The sequence below is a fragment of the Lagenorhynchus albirostris genome, chromosome 8, assembly GCF_949774975.1.
Source record: "Lagenorhynchus albirostris chromosome 8, mLagAlb1.1, whole genome shotgun sequence".
NCBI lineage: Eukaryota > Metazoa > Chordata > Mammalia > Artiodactyla > Delphinidae > Lagenorhynchus > Lagenorhynchus albirostris.
Window position 1 is genome coordinate 90,659,453 of NC_083102.1, and position 21,143 is coordinate 90,680,595.

General features: G+C 41.6%; 1 protein-coding gene and 1 pseudogene across 22 annotated transcripts in view; one reads left to right on the forward strand and one right to left on the reverse strand.

The window, feature by feature from the left end:
- Positions 1 to 21,143, reverse strand: part of NRCAM (neuronal cell adhesion molecule) — a 90,873-nt gene that overhangs the window by 51,553 nt on the left and 18,177 nt on the right. For 13 of the 22 annotated variants that reach the window (XM_060157335.1, XM_060157316.1, XM_060157314.1 and 10 more), the window contains 7 exons: positions 19,309 to 19,479; positions 18,736 to 18,792; positions 16,562 to 16,673; positions 14,337 to 14,521; positions 12,147 to 12,278; positions 1,560 to 1,703; positions 279 to 390 (listed from right to left, as the gene is read on the reverse strand). In XM_060157335.1, coding sequence (XP_060013318.1) covers positions 279 to 390; positions 1,560 to 1,703; positions 12,147 to 12,278; positions 14,337 to 14,521; positions 16,562 to 16,673; positions 18,736 to 18,792; positions 19,309 to 19,479 — 913 coding nt within the window. The remainder of the gene's footprint in view (positions 1 to 278; positions 391 to 1,559; positions 1,704 to 12,146; positions 12,279 to 14,336; positions 14,522 to 16,561; positions 16,674 to 18,735; positions 18,793 to 19,308; positions 19,480 to 21,143) is intronic. The other 9 variants (XM_060157327.1, XM_060157333.1, XM_060157330.1 and 6 more) reach the window with 2 other exon arrangements.
- On the forward strand, positions 5,856 to 5,974 carry LOC132525049 (5S ribosomal RNA; annotated as a pseudogene).

Sequence of the window (21,143 nt, forward strand, 5' to 3'; positions counted from 1 at the left end):
TCCGTAGCACTGCAAAATACAGCCACCTTAATTTTTTTCAAAAACATTTACATATCCCTCTGGGATGGACAAAGCGTGCTGCCAAAGAGATCACCCATGTGACAGTATTTACCACAGAGTGAGTCGTTAATAAATATTTGTGAACACATTTAATAATTAATAGGATGGCTTCTGCCCTGCCTTTTTCCTGTCTGTTCTCTGACTAAAACCCCACATATTGAGAAATTTGAAGGCTTTGGCAAATGTAAATATGACAAACAGATATGGCCACTACTTACCACTCGATGGTAGGCAGAGGAGACCCAAAGAAGGCACAGTCTAGTAAAGCCGGCCTGTTTGCAATGACTTGATAGAGTGTGTCTGCAGACGTAAGGATTCGTGGTGGCTCAGCTAAAAACGTTTTGGAAAGGTAAAGTAAATATTAAAATAAAATAAACACTTAGGCCCACCTGTATTTTATTGTTTTTTTTTTCAGGCCATTAGAATTCATGTTAAGGCACAGCCAATGTATCTCTCCCCTTAGCACAGTATTTTAATAACTGATTTCTTTATCTATCTCTCCAACTACACTGTGAGTTCCTTGCAGGCAGGGAATGGGACTTGTTATTGTTTCCTCCCCATAAACCAGCACAGTGTCTGGCACAAAAAATAATGGCCAAATACATTTTTGTTGGATGATCAGCCCATCAGATCCTTGGGGTAATAACCGAGGTGGGTGTGGGGGTGTGGTGGCGAACATCCAAGCCGGCAGAAAAAAGGCAGAATGCTGATGACTCAAAACAGCACCAGAATCAAAACTGCTTCCTGTCCCGCCATCAACGTCTTAACGGCTCAGCTCTTCCTGTGATTTACTGACCTTCATTTCAAGCATGAAGGAAAAAATACCACATATTCGTTGGCTTCCTGACCCTAATTTTGTTTGAAAGGGAACCTACTCCACTTACAGAGGTGAAAGATAATTCCCCGGCATCATGAAAACAATTCTCACACAAATTCTTAACAAATTTGGTATTTTAGTAGTTTTGTCCCATATGAGAAATACAATGTTCACATAAACCCAACCCTTTCAGAATATGTTTATGTCACCGTTTTCTAAACATATTGTTATGAATTGATAAATAAATGTACATCGTGACTTAGGTCACGGCCAAACATTATGATTAATGACTCAAAAATCAGAATCATGAAATTGTCATTCAACTTGTCAGTTTCTAAGGATGGAACAAGCAATCACATTCAGTTAGGAACAGCAGACCTATGCTGTTTTCCTTTTGAGGGGTTGGACACAATGTAACCGTCTATGAACAGAGCAGCCTCTTTGATTACCTCTACAATGAGGAATTTGCCATTGTCAAAACCATGTTATGAAAGAAAGTTAAGGCCAGACTGTAATTTCCTTTAGGGCAAGGTTTGTATCTTATCCATCTTTGTATATCCCTTACAGCTCCAAGTTCTGTGCCACTGCCTAGTAGATGCTTAATATATTTCTGCTGAATGAATGAAAAACAACAGCGGTCATTAATTTAATTTGTCATGTCTTTAATAAAGGGAGAGCTTACCCAGGACATTTACAAATGCATTTGCCAGTAAATATCCATATTCGTTAGAGGCATTACACTGATACACCGCACTTGATCTTTCTTGAACGTTTGAAAAAATAATGGTATCGCCATCTATTTTTCTGCTGGGGTCATCAGGGGCAACTGTTTGGGTGTAAAAATAAAAAGTATATATTCATTCCTCTTTGCTTAAAAGATGTAAAGCTTGAACTCTAATTTACAGGAAGTGGAAAACTGATCTAGGTATATGCAGTAAGAAAGAGAAGACCAACAACCCAACAGAAACCACAGTTTTCCTTCCTATAATTTAGTTATCACTTATCATCATGGGTATATGCTTGATAACCATTTAGTTTTAAATGGATTGATTCTTTTCAATATTATTTTGAGAGCCTCAGGGAAAAAAAGCAACACGTTAGGTGTAAACTGCAATACAAATTCAGAAAAACATTACCTTGTTCACGAAGAAATTACGGTTATTTTTGAGAAGGCAAATTAATTATCAAGAGAAGACAGCAAAATCTACTCCAAAAATAGAGAAATCCTTTAGATCATCCAAACCTGTGTCTTTTAAGAGTCTCTTATTGAAACAGATTGATAAATAAATATGTAAGCAAGTATAGGGCTAATAATCAAATGTGAAAGTATGTATTTTCTTGTTTTGACAATTCCTGAGGCTGAAGTAGAAATAAATTATGTGAGATTTCCCTTAAAGGCAGCAGTTTCAGCTTAATGTCTCAAATACTTAAAAAAATGTTAAGACCAGGACTGATCCTTACTGAAGCAGAATGGAACAGGTTGGTAATATAATATATGAGAATTCAGTCCAAGGCATGCCCAACAATTTGGAGGTGCTGTGCTATTGGACATATTTTCCTTTTTGTGAACACTAAATCTTAGGTTGTGACATTACATGGCTTTAAAAGTAAACTAAGGACTTCCCTGGTGGCGCCATGGTTGGGAATCCGCCTGCCAATGCGGGGACACGGGTTCGAGCCCCGTTCCAGGAAGATCCCACATGCTGCGGAGCAACTAAGCCCGTGCGCCACAACTACTGAGCCTGCGCTCTAGAGCCCGCGAGCCACAACTACCAAAGCCCATGCGCCTAGAGCCCGCGCTCGGCAACAGGAGAGGCCACCGCAATGAGAAGCCCGCGCACCACAACGAAGAGTAGCCCCTGCTCACTGCAACTAGAGAAAGCCTGCGTGCAGCAATGAAGACCCAACGCAGCCAAAAATCAATTAAAAAAAAAAGTACACTGAAAGGGGTAGTGGGTGTCTGTCTCGGCATGCTGATCAAACTCAAATCTAAGTAACAGCACCCATATATTCAGTATCCTGTGATAAATCATAATGGAAAAGAATATGAAAAAGAATGTATATATGTAAAACTGAATCACTTTGCTGTACAGCAGAAATTAACGCAACATGGTAAATCAACTATACTTCAATAAAGTAAATTAAAAAAATAAATAACAGCACCATTCCTTTTAAACGGCTCTTGCACCCTGAACCACTTAATAGCCTTTACTTTCATTCTAAACACGCTTTTTCCTTTTTTTTTTAAAGATTTTTTTGATGTGGACTATTTTTAAAGTCTTTATTGAATTTGTTACAATATTTCTTTTTTTTTTTTTTTAATGTCTTGGTTTTTCAGCCACAAGGCATGTGGGATCTTAGCTCCCCCAACCAGGGATCGAACCCACACCCCCTGCATTGGCGAAGTCTTAAGCAGTGGACTGCCAGAGAAGTCCCCATTTTTCCTCTTTGATGGCAGGAAAAGGATGGGCACCTAAGACATATTTATCACTGCCTTTAGACTCCTTTATCACTTTAAAAAGCTTCAAATAGCAGGTTCATCTGTGGTTCATTAATGAAAATAAATAATAAAAATAAATCAAACTATAGTTATTTATCCTTGTTTTATCACACATATTCAAAGTATCAGCCTACTTGTACTGCATTAGCTTCTACTGATGCTGAACAAGTTACTCCAAACTTACTGGCTTAAAATCACACAAATTTACTATCACACAGTTCTGTATGGAGTTGTATGTCTGACACTCTGACCACAATCAGTAGCTAATTTAGGAAATCATCTTAGATGCTCCAACTAGTTCAACTAGTGATAGGTGAGCCAAGATGCTTTGAGTTGGCATTTTAGCTCACATCCGCTGTTTATGACTCTAATGATTTCAAAATGGCCTTAAGGAACATGTTCTTTCTAACCAGAAGAAAAATACAAGTTGCAATTCCTTTGACAGAGAATAGATTTCCTCAGTAAATGACAGCAGAGGACTGACACGCCACACTAGCCTAGGAAGTGGACTAGTGCTGCAGCCGGCAGCCAGGTACCCTGAGAATGCAGCATCCCTCAGGGCAGCCCGTGTTCCTTGTCCCACATCCCAAGTCTAGGACCATCGGGGGCCTTTCTGACACATACTCTCAGCAATGTCTTTCCGCTACCTCAGCAAGGCGTGCTGGCCCAGAGCAGCATTCTGGGAATCCCTTTCTCTGTCAATTATTCTTAGCACGTTTGGACCCAGTAGTTGAGCACTCAGTGCTGGGCCTCCTCAGGGGACTCCCAGTGCCCACGCCATGTCCATTCTGACTGCACCTCTGTGAACCCAGCAGGCAGTGGAGGGCCAGGAGTCCCTCCAAATTCCTTGAATACTAAGCTCTTCAAAATTACATCGCTAGGGCTTCCCTGGTGGCGCAGTGGTTGAGAGTCCGCCTGCCGATGCAGGGGACGCGGGTTCGTGCCCCGGTCTGGGAAGATCCCACGTGCCGCAGAGCGGCTGGGCCCGTGAGCCGTGGCCGCTGGGCCTGCGCGTCCGGAGCCTGTGCTCCGCAATGGGAGAGGCCACAGCAGTGAGAGGCCCGCGTACCACAAAGAAAACAAAAACAAAACAAAACAAACAAACAAAAAAATTATATCACCATGTGTTTAATGGGTATAGAGTTCTAGTTTTGCAAGATGAGAAAGTTCTGGAGATCTATTTCAAAATAGTGTGAATGTACTGTAACACTACTGAACTATATGCTTAAAAATGGTTAAGATGGTAAATTTTCATGCATGTTTTTTTTAAATTGAAGTACAGCTGATTTACAGTGTTGTGCCACTCTACTGTACAGCAAAGTGACTCAGTTTTACACATATAGACATTCTTTTTTCAATAATCTGTTTTTGTGTGTGTGTTAGTTTTTGTTGTACACCAAAGTGAATCAGCCATATGCATACATATGTCCCCGTATCCCCTCCCTCTCAAGCCTCCCTCCCACCCTCCCTATCCCACCCCTCTAGGTCGTCACAAAGCACCAAGCCAGTCTCCCTGTGCTATGCGGCTGCTTCCCACTAGCTATTTTACATTCCATTATCGTTTATCCGAGGCGATTGGATATAGTTCCCTGTGCTACACAGTAGGACCTGTTATGTGGTTTTTTTAACCACAGTAAAAAGTTACCTCACCATGAACATGGAAGACTAGTTCAATTCACAAAGCCAGTAGGATGATCTTCCCCTAGTAGGGATTCATCAAGCACAATATACACCATTTAAAAGAGCTTTTATGTAGCCCACGGTTGCATTTTTTTGTTTTGTTTTGCTATCAACTCTTTCCAGTGTTATTCTTTGCTTGAGATGCATCTGAGTGTATCTGCCTTATTTCTGCTAAATGGTGCAGCCTCCAAATATTTATTTTTGGCGAGGTATTTAGAAATTAAATAAACCCTTTAGGTGAGAGTAATAAGAGTGGAAAAGCAGATACTTCTCCATGGGGGTTTGGTCTCCATTCTCCTTAAGCGCTTACTAAAGGAACACAAGCAAACCCAGGAACTCTCACAGTGACATATGGAAGCTCAATGGGTATTGGACAAAGAATCCAATTGCTAGTGCAGAGAGACTTGAAGCCTTTGGACTCTGTGTCCTGGCTACTGGGTGGGAGCAACTCTCCAGGATCCAAACCCAAATTACCCAAAGGAATAAGAACTAATTCTGGGAATATTCAACTTCTATTGCCATAAATGCACACTGGGGAAAGAAACTGAAGAGCATAGAATTACCACCATACAACTTAAAGCCCCAAAGGTAAGGTTCAGAACTGGGGTGATAGTCTCCCAACAATGGTTTCTTTTATTCTACCTCTCCTGACACAGCTGGCCAAAACCATGATTGCTTCCCACATTTAGAAAGTGAGAACAATAACAGTGAGCGTCACCTTACATGTAAAAAGTACTATCAAGTTTTAAAATATTTTTTATATCTATTGCATAATTTGATTTTAAAAAGAGCCTTGTGGTCTACGGCCATACTACCCTGAATGCACCGAATCTCGCCTGATCTCGGAAGCTAAGCAGAGTCAGGCCTGGTTAGTACTTGCATGAGAGACTGCCTGGGAATATTGGGTGCTGTAGACGTAAAAACAAAATAAAATAAAATAAAAATAAATTTGTGAAACATAGTAAGTAGATAGTAGTATATGCACCTCGGAGATGAGAAACTACAGACTTAACGGTTTGTTTAATGCACGATTACTGCTCAGATTTTCTGAGTTAGTCTCCTTTATAAACATCTCCTGAAATCTGAACGTCTGAGCATAATGCAGAACAAATCTCTGGGGGAAGAGATGACTTTTCTTCTCCATCTAGGCATTCTATCCCCTATAAGCGATGTCACTGAGCCCTTTCCTTTAAAAAAATATTATTAATTAATTTATTTATTTTTGGCTACATCGGGTCTTGGTTGCTGTGCACAGGCTTTCTCTAGTTGCGGCGAGCAGGGGCTACTCTTCATTGCAGCGCGGGCTTCTCACTGCGGTGGCTTCTCTTGTTGTGGAGCGGGTTCCTGCCCTGGTCCGGGAAGATCCCACATGTCGCGGAGTGGCTGGGCCCGTGAGCCATGGCCGCTGAGCCTGTGCGTCCAGAGCCTGTGCTCCGCAACGGGAGAGGCCACAACAGTGAGAGGCCCACGTACTGCAAAAAAAAAAAAAAAAAAAAATTAGGTGGTTTTAGACAAATTCCATATTTAATAAGTCTGTTTTTTGCTTCAAGGAAAGTTAAAAGTAACCTGGCCAGTCCTGGAGGGACAGACCTTTGGAAGATACTGAGATTAGGTCCCAGGCTCTTTTTGAATGAATTCTTCCGGCTGTGTAAAACAGTAGGTGCCAGGTCTGAAATGCACAGTCACAAATCAGTAACACTGTATTTTGCTGGCAGTTCCCTGGTGGTCCAGTGGGTAGACTCTGCACTCCCAATGCAGGGGGCCGGGGTTCGATCCCTGTTCAGGGAACTAGACCTCGCATGCATGCCATAACTAAAGACACAGACCTACTAGAGCATGGACTTGAGGATATGGGGAGGGGGTGGGGGAGGGGGAGGCTATGACAAGGTGAGAGAGTGGCACGGACATATACACACTACCAAGCGTAAAGTGGATGGCTAGTGGGAAGCAGCCGCATAGCACAGGGAGATCAGCTCGGTGCTTTGTGACCACCTAGAGGGGTGGGATAGGGAGGGTGGGAGGGAGGGAGACGCAGGAGGAAAGAGATATGAGAATATGTGTATATGTATAACTGATTCACTTTGTTATAAAGCAGAAACCAACACACCATGGTAAGGCAATTATACTCCAATAAAGATGTTAATAAATAAATAAATAAATAAATAAATAAATAAATAAATAAGAACCATCAACTACTAAAAAAAACTGAATTGTGAAGATCTGAGAATGTGCTACCACATGCAAGGAATTTGGAGGTTTGGTGTGAATATAATTAATGAAGATTTAAAAAAAAAAAAGATCCCGCGTGCTGCAACTAAGACCCAGCCCAGCCAAAATAAATAAATAAAATACATATTGAAAAAAACCACTGTATTTTGCTAACAGTGAACCCAAGTCTGACCCCTCCCCCTCCTGATCTAGCTTCTCCTTTTACAGTCCTCATGCGCTCTTGGCAGCCAGAGCCCGCAGAGGTGGGAGGAGAGAGTGGCAATGTCCTTAGGTGATTGCCCACAAGTCAGGAGTGGGGAGGCTGTGTATCTGGTACTGTGGTGCCCTGATAATGTCTCTGTTGTGTTGAAGCTGGCGGCGATGTCAGGCACCTGGTGGGGATGCTGCACGATGATACTGCAGAAGCACAGCTATTCCCTGTTCCTGCCCCTTGGCAACTGGTCCACCCAAGGTTTCTGCAGCCGCTTAAGTAGAGGGTGTCAGCAAGCCAGCCTGTGCTCCCAGCTAACTTCTGGGGTCTACTCTAGTCTCCCCTTGAATCCTCACCATGCCAATTCTGTGCCACTATATACTATGGTAAATTTTGCTCTTTCCTGCTACCCCTGCCTCTCTGCCACCCTTCCTCCTTGCCCTGTCATTGCTGAATGCATCTGTGGGCTGCAAACTCAGCAAACTGCAGATGAAAAACAAGCCCCAGTCTCTTGTTTCCAGAATGGTACCCAAACCTCAAAGGCAGTTCTGTTCAGAGGCATCCGAATTCATGGGCAGGGTGGACAGGGGAGAAGCACGAGGCTCTTCGAATTCTACCTACTTGGGGACAGTTTTCTTCTTCATTTACTCCTTTTTCTGGATCAGGAGAGGTACACACAGGGTGGGACAGGTAGCGTTCACTTGGAACGTAGCTGTTTAAGACTTAGTATCTACAAATGAACTTATCTATGAAACAGACTCACAGACATAGAAAACAGACTTGTGGTTGCCAAGGGAGACGGAGGTGTGAGGGAGGGAGGGATTGGGAGTTTGTGATTAGCAGATGCAAACTATTATATAGTGAATGGATAGACAACAGGGTCCTGCTGTATAACAAAGGGAACTATATTCAACACCCTATGATAAACCATAATGGAAAAGAACACGAAAAAGAATGTATATGTACAACTGAATCATTTTGCTGTACAACAGAAATTAACACAACAAAGAGACTTCCCTGGTGGCGCAGTGGTTAAGAATCCGCCTGCCAATGCAGGGGACATGGGTTCGAGCCCTGGTCCAAGAAGATCCCACGTGCCGCAGAGCAACTAAGCCCATGCACCACAACTATTGAGCCTGCACTCTGGAGCCCACGAGCCACAACTACTGAGCCCACGAGCCACAACTACTGAGCCCACGCACCACAGCTACTGAAGCCCACGTGCCTAGAGCCGGTGCTCCACAACAAGAGAAGCCGCTGCAATGAGAATCCTGCGCACCGCAACGGAGAGTAGCCCCCGCTCGCCGCAACTAGAGAAAGCCCGCGCGCAGCGACGAAGACCCAGCGCACCCGAAAGTAAAAAATATTAAAAAAAAAAGAAATTACCACAACATGGTAAATCAACTATACTTGAATACAATTTAAAACTTTTTTATATTAAACATTACAAAAATTTTTCATTAAAAATTAAAAAAAAAAAGACAGTGTCTAGCCAAGAAGTCATTCAGCAGAAGTTGTAGGTGGACTATAGTGGCTGAGGGTGGGGATGGGTAACAGCGGTGGCCCTGCAGTACCATCGTGCAGACAGCTGTGAGGTTCCCCCCCAGGCGCCTCAAGCCCAATGTCACCTTTCAGTTCTGAGATTCCGAACAGTAATCCATGCACTTTTAGCTTGGCTACCAGATGTGGAGAAAGACACCTTCCAGGGACACTTCTCATCACCTCGGTATAAATACACAGCACCTGCTCCCAGCACTGTGGGGCAGCCTGGCGGCCAGGGCCCCTGGCTTTGCTGCCAGGCTGCACAGTGTTTCTCTTGTTGCTCGTCCACCAGAATGACTGCTGTGAGGCACGCCAGAGGCTAAGGGGCCCTGTATCTGTCGGCACCGTGGAACTCTGATCCTACTCTGCTGAGCCTCCTGTTTTCCTTCCAGCGCGGACTTAACACATACTTTGGGGATGGAAGAAATGAACTGATTTGGAACCTGATTTGAAAGATTTTGTTCTGGACCCAATCAGATGATTCGGGGTTACAGCAGACAGCTTCCACTTGTCTCCAGGGACCGCTGTCCTGCACGCCCCCGTCCCCAAAATGTAGGCTTTTCACTTTTGATCCTCCCCCCCGATATTTCACTTAAAGGGGAGTGTCTATGAGTATAATTTCAAAGCTGACTTTTTAAAGTCTAGTTGACTTACAATATGATATTAGTTTCAGGTGCAGAACATCATGATTTGATATTCCATATAAAGTTATAAAATACTGGCTATAGTACCTGTGCTGAACATTACACCCTTGAATCTTATTTTACACCTAGAAGTTCAAAACTCATTACAGCTGCAGTTACAGGGTTCCCTGAGAGGCACCACCTGTGCACGGTTTGGAAGGCTCACAAGCTGAGCCAATCAGGAGGAAAGATCAGCTTCCTTATTTTATCTCCCCTGGTCCTCGTGTCACTGACCCACCTACATCTCCATTTTCCCCTGCTTACGACTGCATGCTGGCTGCGGAGCTTGAGGATTTATCTTTCCAACGTTCCCTGGCTCCCTGGCTTTCCTGCTCAGAAATGATGGATGTCCCCTCCCACCTGTCAGTTTCCCTGACCTCAGGGGCGCATTTAACCTTCCATAAATTGGCACAGAGCCTCTGAGATGCAAAACACAGCGCCAACGTGCTGAGCACGCTCCAGCCTTTATTGCCATTCTGAACACATTCCTAAGAAAATCAGATACTCTACCAAAAAACTTATTTTTCAGTTCTGGGCTTTCTTCCACTTTTTCTCAGTTTTCACCTATTTGTCTCTCAGAGTGGCAACAGCTTCCCAATGCACAGTCCCAAAATACTCTCTGCAGTTTTTCGTGATCCTCATCCTAGTTAAAATTGGGAATGGAAATATCCAAACCCGATTTGCTGGCCTCCTTAGTGTCGGTGTTCTCCCAGGAACACATTTCCTTTTACGGTAAACACAGGCTGTCTGTTTCTGAGGATTCGATAAGGACTGTGTTGTGTGACACAAACTCCTAATAAACACTCATGGAACCGGGTCTCTCACCCCCTCTAGACCTGCAGTGGTAAGACCTTGATGGTGAGAAGAAGGGACGTGTCTCATTTAAAATCTGCCAGCAGCTTTCAGGTCCATCCTAGGGTGAAGACTTGCAGGAAAGCCAGTTTAATGGACCTTGTGGGTATGTAAGAGTGGAACCAATTTTTGATTCTGGCTTGGAGGCAAAATGTGGAGCTAAGCTGCTCTGCATCATAATCCTAAAGGTTCTCTTTATTGGGGGTAAAGAATATCTTTGCAGATTATTATGCTACTGACTGGGAGAGTGAACCTGAGGCTGGGTTTGAAACAGAAACCGGTTTTCTCTCTCTCTCTCTCTCTCTCTCTCTCTGGGTCTAAGAGAAGGTCTGAACTTCAAGAAGGGGAAAATGTCCAAAAATTCACCTCTCAGTAGCAGCTGGTGGTAAGCGGGGTCAAGAAAAAGGAAAGGCAGTCGGCTCCCTGTGAATGGCCATGGGCCTAGGAATCCGGGAGCAGGAAGACGCATTATCCGTTTTAAGTTTTCTTTGCTATAATTCCCTTATATTATGCTCAAGCCTTTAACCAAGTTTTGTAAAACTGGTCTTTGTTGTGATTTAGAAGATTGATGGAAAGCCTGTGGTCACACTTTGGGGAACTGTTCCTGGCAGCAGGGGGGCAGCCTGGACAAGCTGGCTGAGAGACAGCTGGAGTGGTCCAGGGAAGGTGGCAGAAGAGGTGACACTTGGTAGCTAGGACCATATAGGTATCGCTCAAGGATGATCTCAGCAATACGGAGGGAGGGAAAACTGGTCAAAGATGGAGCACCCGGCAGAGGACTGGGGTCAGAGGATGTGTTCTTCTTTGGGTATTAAATGGGATGGTGACCTTTCAAGACTGGAGAACGTGGGAACATCTGGGCTCTACTTAGGAATGAAAACCTCTTTACATTAAGACAGTTGCATTTCTTATTCTTGTCATATCCACTGTCTCTATTCCTAGCCTCCCCACCCATCCCCTCCGACTCCTGCAATGTTTCCACAAATCACTTGACATTTTGAACAAAGAAGATAATCTGAACTTTTCAGTGATGTTTATTTCTCACCCTGTCATTCTTCCTATGATCCATGTAAAACACAGAGGAAATATTGCCAAGTTCCAACCAGCACATACCGTTATGTTAATAGCATAAATGGGACTTCCCTGGTGGCGCAGTAGTTAAGAATCCGCCTGCCAATGCAGGGGACACGGGTTTGAGCCCTGGTCCGGGAAGATCCCACATGCCACAGAGCAACTAAGCCTGTGTGCCACAACTACTTAGCCCACGTGCCACAACTACTGAAGCCCACATGCCTAGAGCCCGTGCCTCGTAACAAAGAGAAGCCGCCACTCGCCACAACTAGAGAAAGGCTGCACGCAGCAATGAAGACCCAACGTAGCCAAAAAAGAAAAAAAAATAGCTTAAACGGTTCGTCATAATAAATTATATCTAAAGGTAGTAAAATTAAAATCTAAAGGTAATTTCGTGCCTCTGTTTAACTTATATATGGCTTCCTCCCTTAAGCCAAGTTATTTTATCACCATTTGTACCCTGTGGAGATGTCACTACGCTCCGAAAATATACTGCAATTGAAGCCACTCAAGGAAACTTACTTTCTATGGGGACTCCATTCAATAACCAGCTAATTCTGGGTTTGGGGTTGCCATTAGCTCTGCAGATCAGGGTTCCATCCTCTCCTGGGGACAGCACAAGATTTTGAGGTGCTATGATCCAGTACGGAGCCGCTTTGTGAGGAAAGGAAAAAAAACCCACAAAAAATTGAATCAAATAATTTATTCTAGCAAACTGAACTATCTTAATAAAAAGAAGTATTTTGCAAAACATTTGTTAGTTTCATTTTTTTTTAGAGTGAATCGATTTATGCTTCAAAGAACACTTCAGATTTTCAGAAGGATGTTTAAGAAGACTCAGTGACATCTATGTATTATTTCTAGAGCCTTTTGATTCAAATATCGTCATCTTGTTTTACATTACGTTAATCAGACATCGAAGAGGTAACAGATTTCTCTAACGTTGTAGAGGAATTTACAGGTACAGATAGGGCTAAGAAACGTGAATTTAAAATCTGAGCCCTGTAGAATACACACAATTATAAAATTGGGAAGCAGTTTTTAAAGCTTTGCAGTTTTGGAAAGCTGCCAAGTTAGTATAGCGTGTTCTTATAAGCCCTTCATCAGCTTTCTCTTACAAAACCATGGAACAGATACCAAAACAAGAAATTAACATTGGATACCATCAGCTCAACTACACACTGTATGAGGATTTCCCCAATTTTTCCCCTAATGTCTTATTTCTGTCTCAGGACCCTGTCCTGGACACCACATTGTGTTTAATTGTCACATCTTCTTACTTAGTTTCCTCCGACCTGGAAGTTTCTTGCTCTTTCCTTGTTTTTCATGAACCTGACACTTTTAAAGACAACTAGTCAGTTATTTTGTAGAACATCTTTTTTTTTTCTCGAAATAATCAAGAGCTTTTTGGTTATTTTTTGTAATAAGGAACATCCTCTTTTCATCATTATCAGGACAGAAATGGAGAAAAGTGAATATATGTCAGTGTTAGTCATAAGTGTTACATATCAATGTTAATTACTAGCCCAACACTATAAGTTCTCCATCATCTCTTTTCTTCTCATGAAGAGTTTCTTCCTTGAACATCCTTCCAGAGTTACAAAGGAGAACTAGTCAACTGAATTCTTTCAGGGATAAATCAAGCTTACTAAATTGATTAATCTTTGTATTTCTCCTAAGGTATGTTCTCTACTTCTTATCTGTAACTAAAATATTTTGTGAAACATTTTCAACATGCACTCATTCCTAAAGAGTGTTTCTACCAGTGACTACTGAATTCTCCTACAGATCAATGGGAAGGTTTTAAGTGAACAAAAGCTCTTCCATCTAAGGTCAAATTTAGTGATTTCTGAGTGAAGAGCTCCTGAATTTTTAGATTATAATCACCATCCAACCACCGCCATCAGTATCATCATAATTACTTTTTATAAAGAAAAGTTATATTCCATTTACAGTTATTATCAAATATTGGCTATATCTAGATATATAGATCCTTGTAGCTTATTTTAAACATCATAGTTTGTACCTCTTAACCCTCTACCCCTTTACTGCCTCTCCCCACTGGTAACCGCTGTTGTAGCCGTCCATCATATCTGGGAGGACATGATACTGACATGGCTTATTAGTGGTTATATTAACCTTGATCAGTTGGTTAGAGTGATGTCTGCCAGGTTTCTCCACTGCAAAGTTATGATTTTCCTGCTTTCCATGTTCTATTCGTTAGAAGCAAGCAAGTCCAGCCCTCACTCAAGGGGAGGACAATTAAGCTCCATCTCCTTAAGGCTCGAGGAGCAAAGAATTTGTGGACATATATTAAACCTGCCTCAGTGATTAATTTTTGGGGGGTGAGGGGAGAAGAAACACTTTGAGGCTATGCAAGTATCCTGTTTCTCCTTAAAGTTCCATCCCGTAATTTTAGCATTCATCACTAGCTCTTGCCTACAGCAGTTATAACTGTGGGATTCTAACTGTGATTTCCTATTTCCTTCATTCTTTCTACACTTATTAATTGGAATCCTCTACAAGGAAGATCCGAGGGAGTGAATTTTTAACCTGATTTAGATGCACTATAAATAGCAATGAGAAGAGATTCAAGGTGCCATGTATGTTGATATAAATTACATTATTATTGAATATAATCAAAGGCATTTGATTGAAGACTCAGGGATTCTCAATGGAGGCAAGAGCCATGTATTTTAGACAATGATATACCTTTAACTGTGACAGAAATGATATGATGGATGGCTCCTAGTGCATTTTTGGCTATACACTGGTAATTCCCAGAGTCTGCTTCTGTAACCTGAACAATCTGCAGAGTTTTCTTAAAGTTCCTATAAAATGTCCGGTTGATGGGGAGTGTTCCATCTTCTTTTATCCAGTAAATAATTGGGGTAGGCCTGATAAGATGAATAAACAATAACATTACAAGAAAAGCAGTTCACCTAGCTGCTTTTGAGGGTGATTTTCATGCGAGCTTGTCACAAACATAAAGATCATGAGGAACATATAGAGATTTTACCTAGCACCACACTTTCCTGAGTCATGCTCAAAACCTTACATTTCAGTCTGTAAGTTACCATTTTCACACAAGCAGAACTGTCCTAATTTACGGCACACTGTGAACTTGGACTTCAGGGATCTGGTGAGAATGGCAGCAAGACTTACTTGACTGAAGGGACCTAATTATTTTCTTCAAAGTTCTGATCAGTGAGGCACTCTTGGCAAATTCTGCATGAAGGGACTATGTCAATCAAAAGAATGACCATGAAATTAATGACACCGAGTTATCATTTTTTTTATCGGCTAGAGCTAAAAATGCCAGAGAAAGAGCTGATATACATATTTGTGCCCATGAACTTTTCACACATTTCCATTTCAAATGGAAGCACCTCCCTATCTTATAACAGGCTATCTGATAAAGTGATTAGAGGAATCGTGCTCTTACTTTAGTTTCATTATTAGTGATATTTTAAAATACCAATTGACAGAAGCAGGCCCAACTCATGTGTTACTCATACCATTTCTCACCTATGTTTCTTATTAAATCATGAACTACAGAGGCAGATGAAAAGCCAGACATAGGCTTAGAGTTAAAAGGTCTGCTTCAAAATCCCAGCCTTATCCCTAAATTGCTCTCTGACCTTGGATCCCTGACCCTTTTGGGCCTCAGGTTTCTCTGTTGCCTTAATGCGCAGAATGATGCTTGTTTTGATCTGGTGACTTGAGAAGGTTTTCATGAGGGTAAAATAAAAATCCATTCAATACATTTCCTGAGACTAAATTATAGACCAAGCACTGAGTTGTGTGTTGGGAAGATAAAGATAAAAAACAGAATGGTCCACGCCCTCAGGAAGATCACAATGTATTTATCATTAGAAATGCAAGTGGAATTAATGGATTGTAGGATTTTTTTCATTTGTTTTGTCGAATAAAAATAATTGAACAGATATATTTGAGGAACTGAATTGTGAGTAGTGTGATTTCCTGACACGGCCAGCAGAGGCCTCCATGCGCCTCTGGAGGTAAAATTATTCCTGGAGGCCAATTCTGGGATTCTAGGAAGGAATGTGGACTTTGAGTCACCAGGCCAAAGACAGCACAGATCATAACACGTGATCACAACATGTTTCCGAGATTCCAATCAATGTTTTCAGCAAATGTGCCTTATCAGTAGTACTTGCTCTGTGTCCGGCATAAGAGGGAACTACATAGAGAAGCTTGCCTTAAACGTTTTCCTAATATGGGACTCCTGTCAAGGGCACATGCGTTCTGGGAGTGGCGTCAGTTTTGAGGTCTACACAGATGAGACATCTGCAGAGAAGCTGGGCTGGTGACTGGTCACTAGGAAGCAGGGGTTGGGACAGTGTGCCAGGTAGGTTAGGTCCTGTGAGGCCATGTTTGCCTCTGCTGTTAGGAGAACAAGCCAGGGCGAGATTGCTAGAGGGATGTGAGAAACTCATGGTCAAGAGCTCCGTTGCCCTGCTCATAGCCAGCAGACCCAGAGCTGTGAACCCAGAGCCGAGCCGCCCAGCAGATGCACAAACAGGGTCAACTGAAATCAGTCAGATCTAGCCTGTTACAGCACAGCTGCCCTGCAGACCTGCAGACAAACGATCAGTGATAAACAGCTATGGGTTTTAAGGCACTAATTTTTGAGATGCTTTGTTAGACAACAGTAGCAAAATAATAACCTGAATTACATAATCAGAGCAGTCAGAAGGTGATTACTGATACTTATCTCAAAAGGAACACTATTAACAAAATATTTTAATAACATGAAATTTATATGGCCTGTTTTGGAAGGAATTATCACATTTTTCTTGATGCTTAATGGAATCAACATAAAACAATGACTCTTGTTATGATATTAACGCCTCTCTACCAATCTACTATGTTTACATAAGAAGTGGACATCAAGACAGACAGAGTTAACTCACAGCCCTTCTGCAATGCACTCAAGTGAAAGGACATTTCCTCGTAATTCCTCTTTGCGGCTTGCATTGCCTTCTGGAGTTAAAAATGTTGGTGGCCTCTCTCTATGTGATTTAGCTGCAAACGAGAAAATCAATATGCATTCAGAGTTATGAACACGGATTTCTAGAAGCCCCGTTCACTGTCTAAGAACCTAATCCCTTTGCAAATCCATTTAGCATTTGATTGGGAAATCTGGTAAACAGACACACTCTTTGCCTTGCAAATAGCCATCACTCACTCAGCTGGAAGCAGAAAGTATTCTGGTTGCACCACAAGCACTAATAATAAGAACTTTTTTCCTCTTGTACATTTCCCTAATTTGGGTTAGGGTCCTATGAATTTCTGGTGAGTTGGCAAATTTTCAAAATGTAGACATAGATGGGCTTCCCTGGTGGCGCAGTGGTTGAGAGTCCGCCTGCCGATGCAGGGGACACGGGTTCGTACCCCGGTCCGGGAAGATCCCACATGCCGCGGAGTGGCTGGGCCCGTGAGCCATGGCCGCTGAGCCTGCGCGTCCGGAGCCTGTGCTCCGCAACGGGAGAGGCCACAACAGTGAGAGGCCCGCGTATCGCAAAAAAAAAAAAAACCCCCAAAAAAAATGTAGACATAGAGAGGAAAATCATGTTATCAAATTATCCATCTCTTAAGATGAGTGCGCACGTCAAATGGAAAATGAGCTGTCTGGAAGATAAGGTGATGGAAGGGGTATTTTGCTTTACCCTAGGGACAACATTATAGTCAATTCCATTGACCAATCGTGAAGATAAATCGTGCTGGACATCTAACATATCAAAACTGCAAAGTTTATGGAAAACAAAACAAAACACAACTAGAAAGTGACGGCAGAGGTACGGCAAATTGTGTGTCATAAATTAAGGGTGGACTTAAAGCAATTGAAATGGGTTTCCTCGACAAAAACGTAAAAAAAGGGCTCAAGTCAGAAATCTCAGGAAGATACCTACAGACTACCTTCATGTTTTATGTAGTCCTTGCCTAAATGTGGCCTTATCTCCTGATGGCCTCTCAGAAAAACTTAAAGTCGAAATCATACCGTCTTGAGGTTCTAAGAGCCCTTTACAGTGTTCAACACTTTAATGTATTATCTACTTGATGCTCATAAAAACTGAAAAGGTAACATATGAATTCTTCTCATTTCTCAGAAGAAAAGACTGAACATCAGAGAAGGTATTACTGGAGATAAATTAGAGTTTTCCTTAGATTTTACTGCTCTGAAATCACTTTGGGAATCATTTTGAGACCCATATTTTTCAGGAGGATTTTAACATAAAATAAAATAAGATAAAATGAAATAAGGTAAGATAAAATAAAATAAAATAAAATAAAATAAAATAAGGCAGGAGTTGTGATCTGTTTACTCTGGTCATTGATAGTACCTTAATGTTTTTTACTTCATATCTCAAAGGTAAAAAATTAATACAGCAGAAATTCTGCCTTATAGATAATTAAGAGGACCCCATATCCAGAACCCATAATTTTCAGGTATAGACTCTATACCTGAGAGCCATATTTCCGTTAAGGAAATCAAATTCTTTTCTTTTTAAAAGAATGAAGTTAAATCCTCTATTTTTAAAAAGATTACTTCCACTGAAGACAGTCACTCGATTTTAAACAAAACTAAGAGAAATACTATTGCTAATTATATGACATTGATAAGGTCATGTGAAAACAGATGGAAATACGATGATTTACTATCAAAATCCACTTAATATTAATTGCAAAAAGTTTACTAAGACTTTGACGTTAGTATTTTAGCAGGTTAACGCACCTTGCCAACTCTTATTTAATTCATGAGAAAAGCTTATGAGCCAGACAAAAAACGAAAAATGTAATTCTGAACATATACGAAAGATTTTTTTCCAAATCTCGTGGAATGGTTCTTTACATGAAAACAGTTATAGTAACTTTCATTATTATACATACAACATGGAACACGTTTTAGTGACATGTTTGAAAGCTCAGAGCTAAACTTCATATGAAACATACATTGATTTTAGTGGTATTAAACATGGAACTAGGAATTTCATAAAGAAATAAGGTTAAACAGCCATGGAGGTGAAGTTAGTGAACTAAATTCTACAATGAAGGAGACATATCAGTTACAATCACCATAACTCACCACCATAAAACTCAGTGTCACTCAAATTAGCAGCTATAGTGTCATTCAATTCATCCACTGAAATAAACAGAATATTATGAAGAATGCAAAAAGTAGGGGGCAGGGGATTGTAAAAAAAAGTATTGGGCAACAAAAGCAAACATATATACCTATGCTGGCCGAGTACCATCCCTACCAAGTAAAAACAGTGCTTTACATTGTATAGAACTATTTCATTAATTCACTCAGCCACCCCCCAACCAGTAATATGTGAATATATAACTGAAGCAGCAGGACTCCCAATTTAAGGCATCGTGGAGCATAAAGCACTCACAAATGCTCAGAACACTAAGTAGATTCAGGAAGTTACCATGGCAACAGTAATGGTATGACAGCAAAAACTGTAAAATACAGTATTTAAGGTAGGCAAGCTCCTTATATTGATACATATGCCAACACTTTAGCGACTATTCACAGGTACTTTCCTGATCAGTGAACCTGTTTACTTCAAAGCTAGTAGGATTTAATAATTCATACATTTGCACACATTTGTAAACATCATGGCAAGAGAGTTTCTGGAAACTGAACTCTTACCTGATATCACCTTCACAGAAATAGGTTGCTTCTGCTGTATGGTTTGAGTGTGATTAAATCGTGCGTAACAGATGTAGTCTTCCCGGGTATCCTCTGGGAGCACATTGGAAAAATAAAGGTCTCCATTCAGACCCTGGGAAACTCTCTCACTCTGTGGAAGTCTTTGAAAGGCTGGAGAAAGGCGGAGAGACATCTAGATCATTCCATCACAAAGTAGCCAGTTTCCAAATTAGTGAGATAAATGTATCTACTAATAACTAGTTCTGTGAACTTCACTTGAATGTTTTTTTTTCTCTATAAAGATCTTTGAGTAAAAGCAAATAACTGTAAAAAAAAAAAAAAGACACATGTATTAAAACTCCAATTGTACCTGCCAGACCCTCATTTCTCTGGAGTGGGTGTAGAGGTGAGATTAGAGTTGTCCAGTGAAGGGTTTCATGAAGCAAGCATAAACCAAAAAATGTTTTACAGAGTTTGCATGACTTTTCCTAACATTTAAGTTAATCCCTAATTGTTAATCATAGATACACACGTATCTCAGAAAGTGCATTATGGAAGCTTGTAAGGATGTTAACACGGGTTGCATCTATTGCAGTACATACACAGTCAGACACCTTATACTGTGAGAGCACCTAACTGTGACGAACTAGGTCCTGGGCAAGGTGTCAGGTGGACCCGGTTCCCTGCCCTGAGCTTGGGATCTAACTGGAGAATCAGGCAGCAAACAGGCAATTAACAACAGGGTGTAATGATGCAGACGTGCCACTCAGAGGCCCCCCACACCCAGCCTCCCTCACCTCCTCTACTTTTTCTTTTTAGTGTTACCTATCACCTTCTAACAGACAATGTACTTTACCTGTCATGCGTATGGCTTATAGCCCATCTCCCCGCACTAGAATTTAAGTTCCAGAAGGACGGAGACCGTCATCTGCTTTGTCTACTGTTGTAGCCCTAAAAATGCACCTGGCCCCTCACAGAGGCTCCAAAATGAAATGAATAACCATCAGCATTCTGACTTTCCAGTTTCACATTTAACAACCGACTTCTCCTCAGGCCCAAGGAACAGTCTAGCCTCAGGCGTGGAGGGGGGATTTTCTAAGGCGATGAGGAACTCAGGGAGATGGGACCAATGATCTATGTGTGAACTGACACTTGGCTGGCTAGAATGACTCAGGAAGCATCTGACTCAGTTCACTGGGAGAGTTCTTCAGCTCTGAAGTGAGAGAACCAGGAAAAATTGTACCTCCTAGTTGCCTGGGGCCAGGTGTCATGTCTCCTGGAGGAATTCTCGAGTCTGAGTCAAGCAGATATGCTCCTACAGCAGCAGGTGCCCTATCTAAAATGTCATGAAATGCAAAATTATGGGGAAAAGCCTGCAGCTCCCTTGGGCAGGAAAAGGTAGGGAAATGTGGAGCCAGACCTTGAAAGGATGCTGGTTAGCCATGTTAGTCAAGTTCTAGGTCAAGATGGGGGTTTGGATGGTGGTTGTAAATTCATGGTTTGAAGCCATTAACCAGGGAAAAGGTTGTTTTAAAAAATAACTCCGAAAAATAATGTACATTTATTTCATGAATACAAAGAGCTAAAGATAGGGACACATTTATTCTCTTCCATTTCTCCTGCTGTATTTTATTATGGACCGGTGTTGGGAGATCAAATGAAAGGGAATGCCATTTTATGAGGATGGTAGCACTTTGCCCAAGGAGTTCCTTGGCATTACATTGGGGACAAAAATGTATGCAGATAGGAATACCATGATAAGGTCATCTTCCCAGAAGAATGCTACACAGATCTGAATTTTTTCTCATATCCAGATGAAATTTCACTTGAAAGGT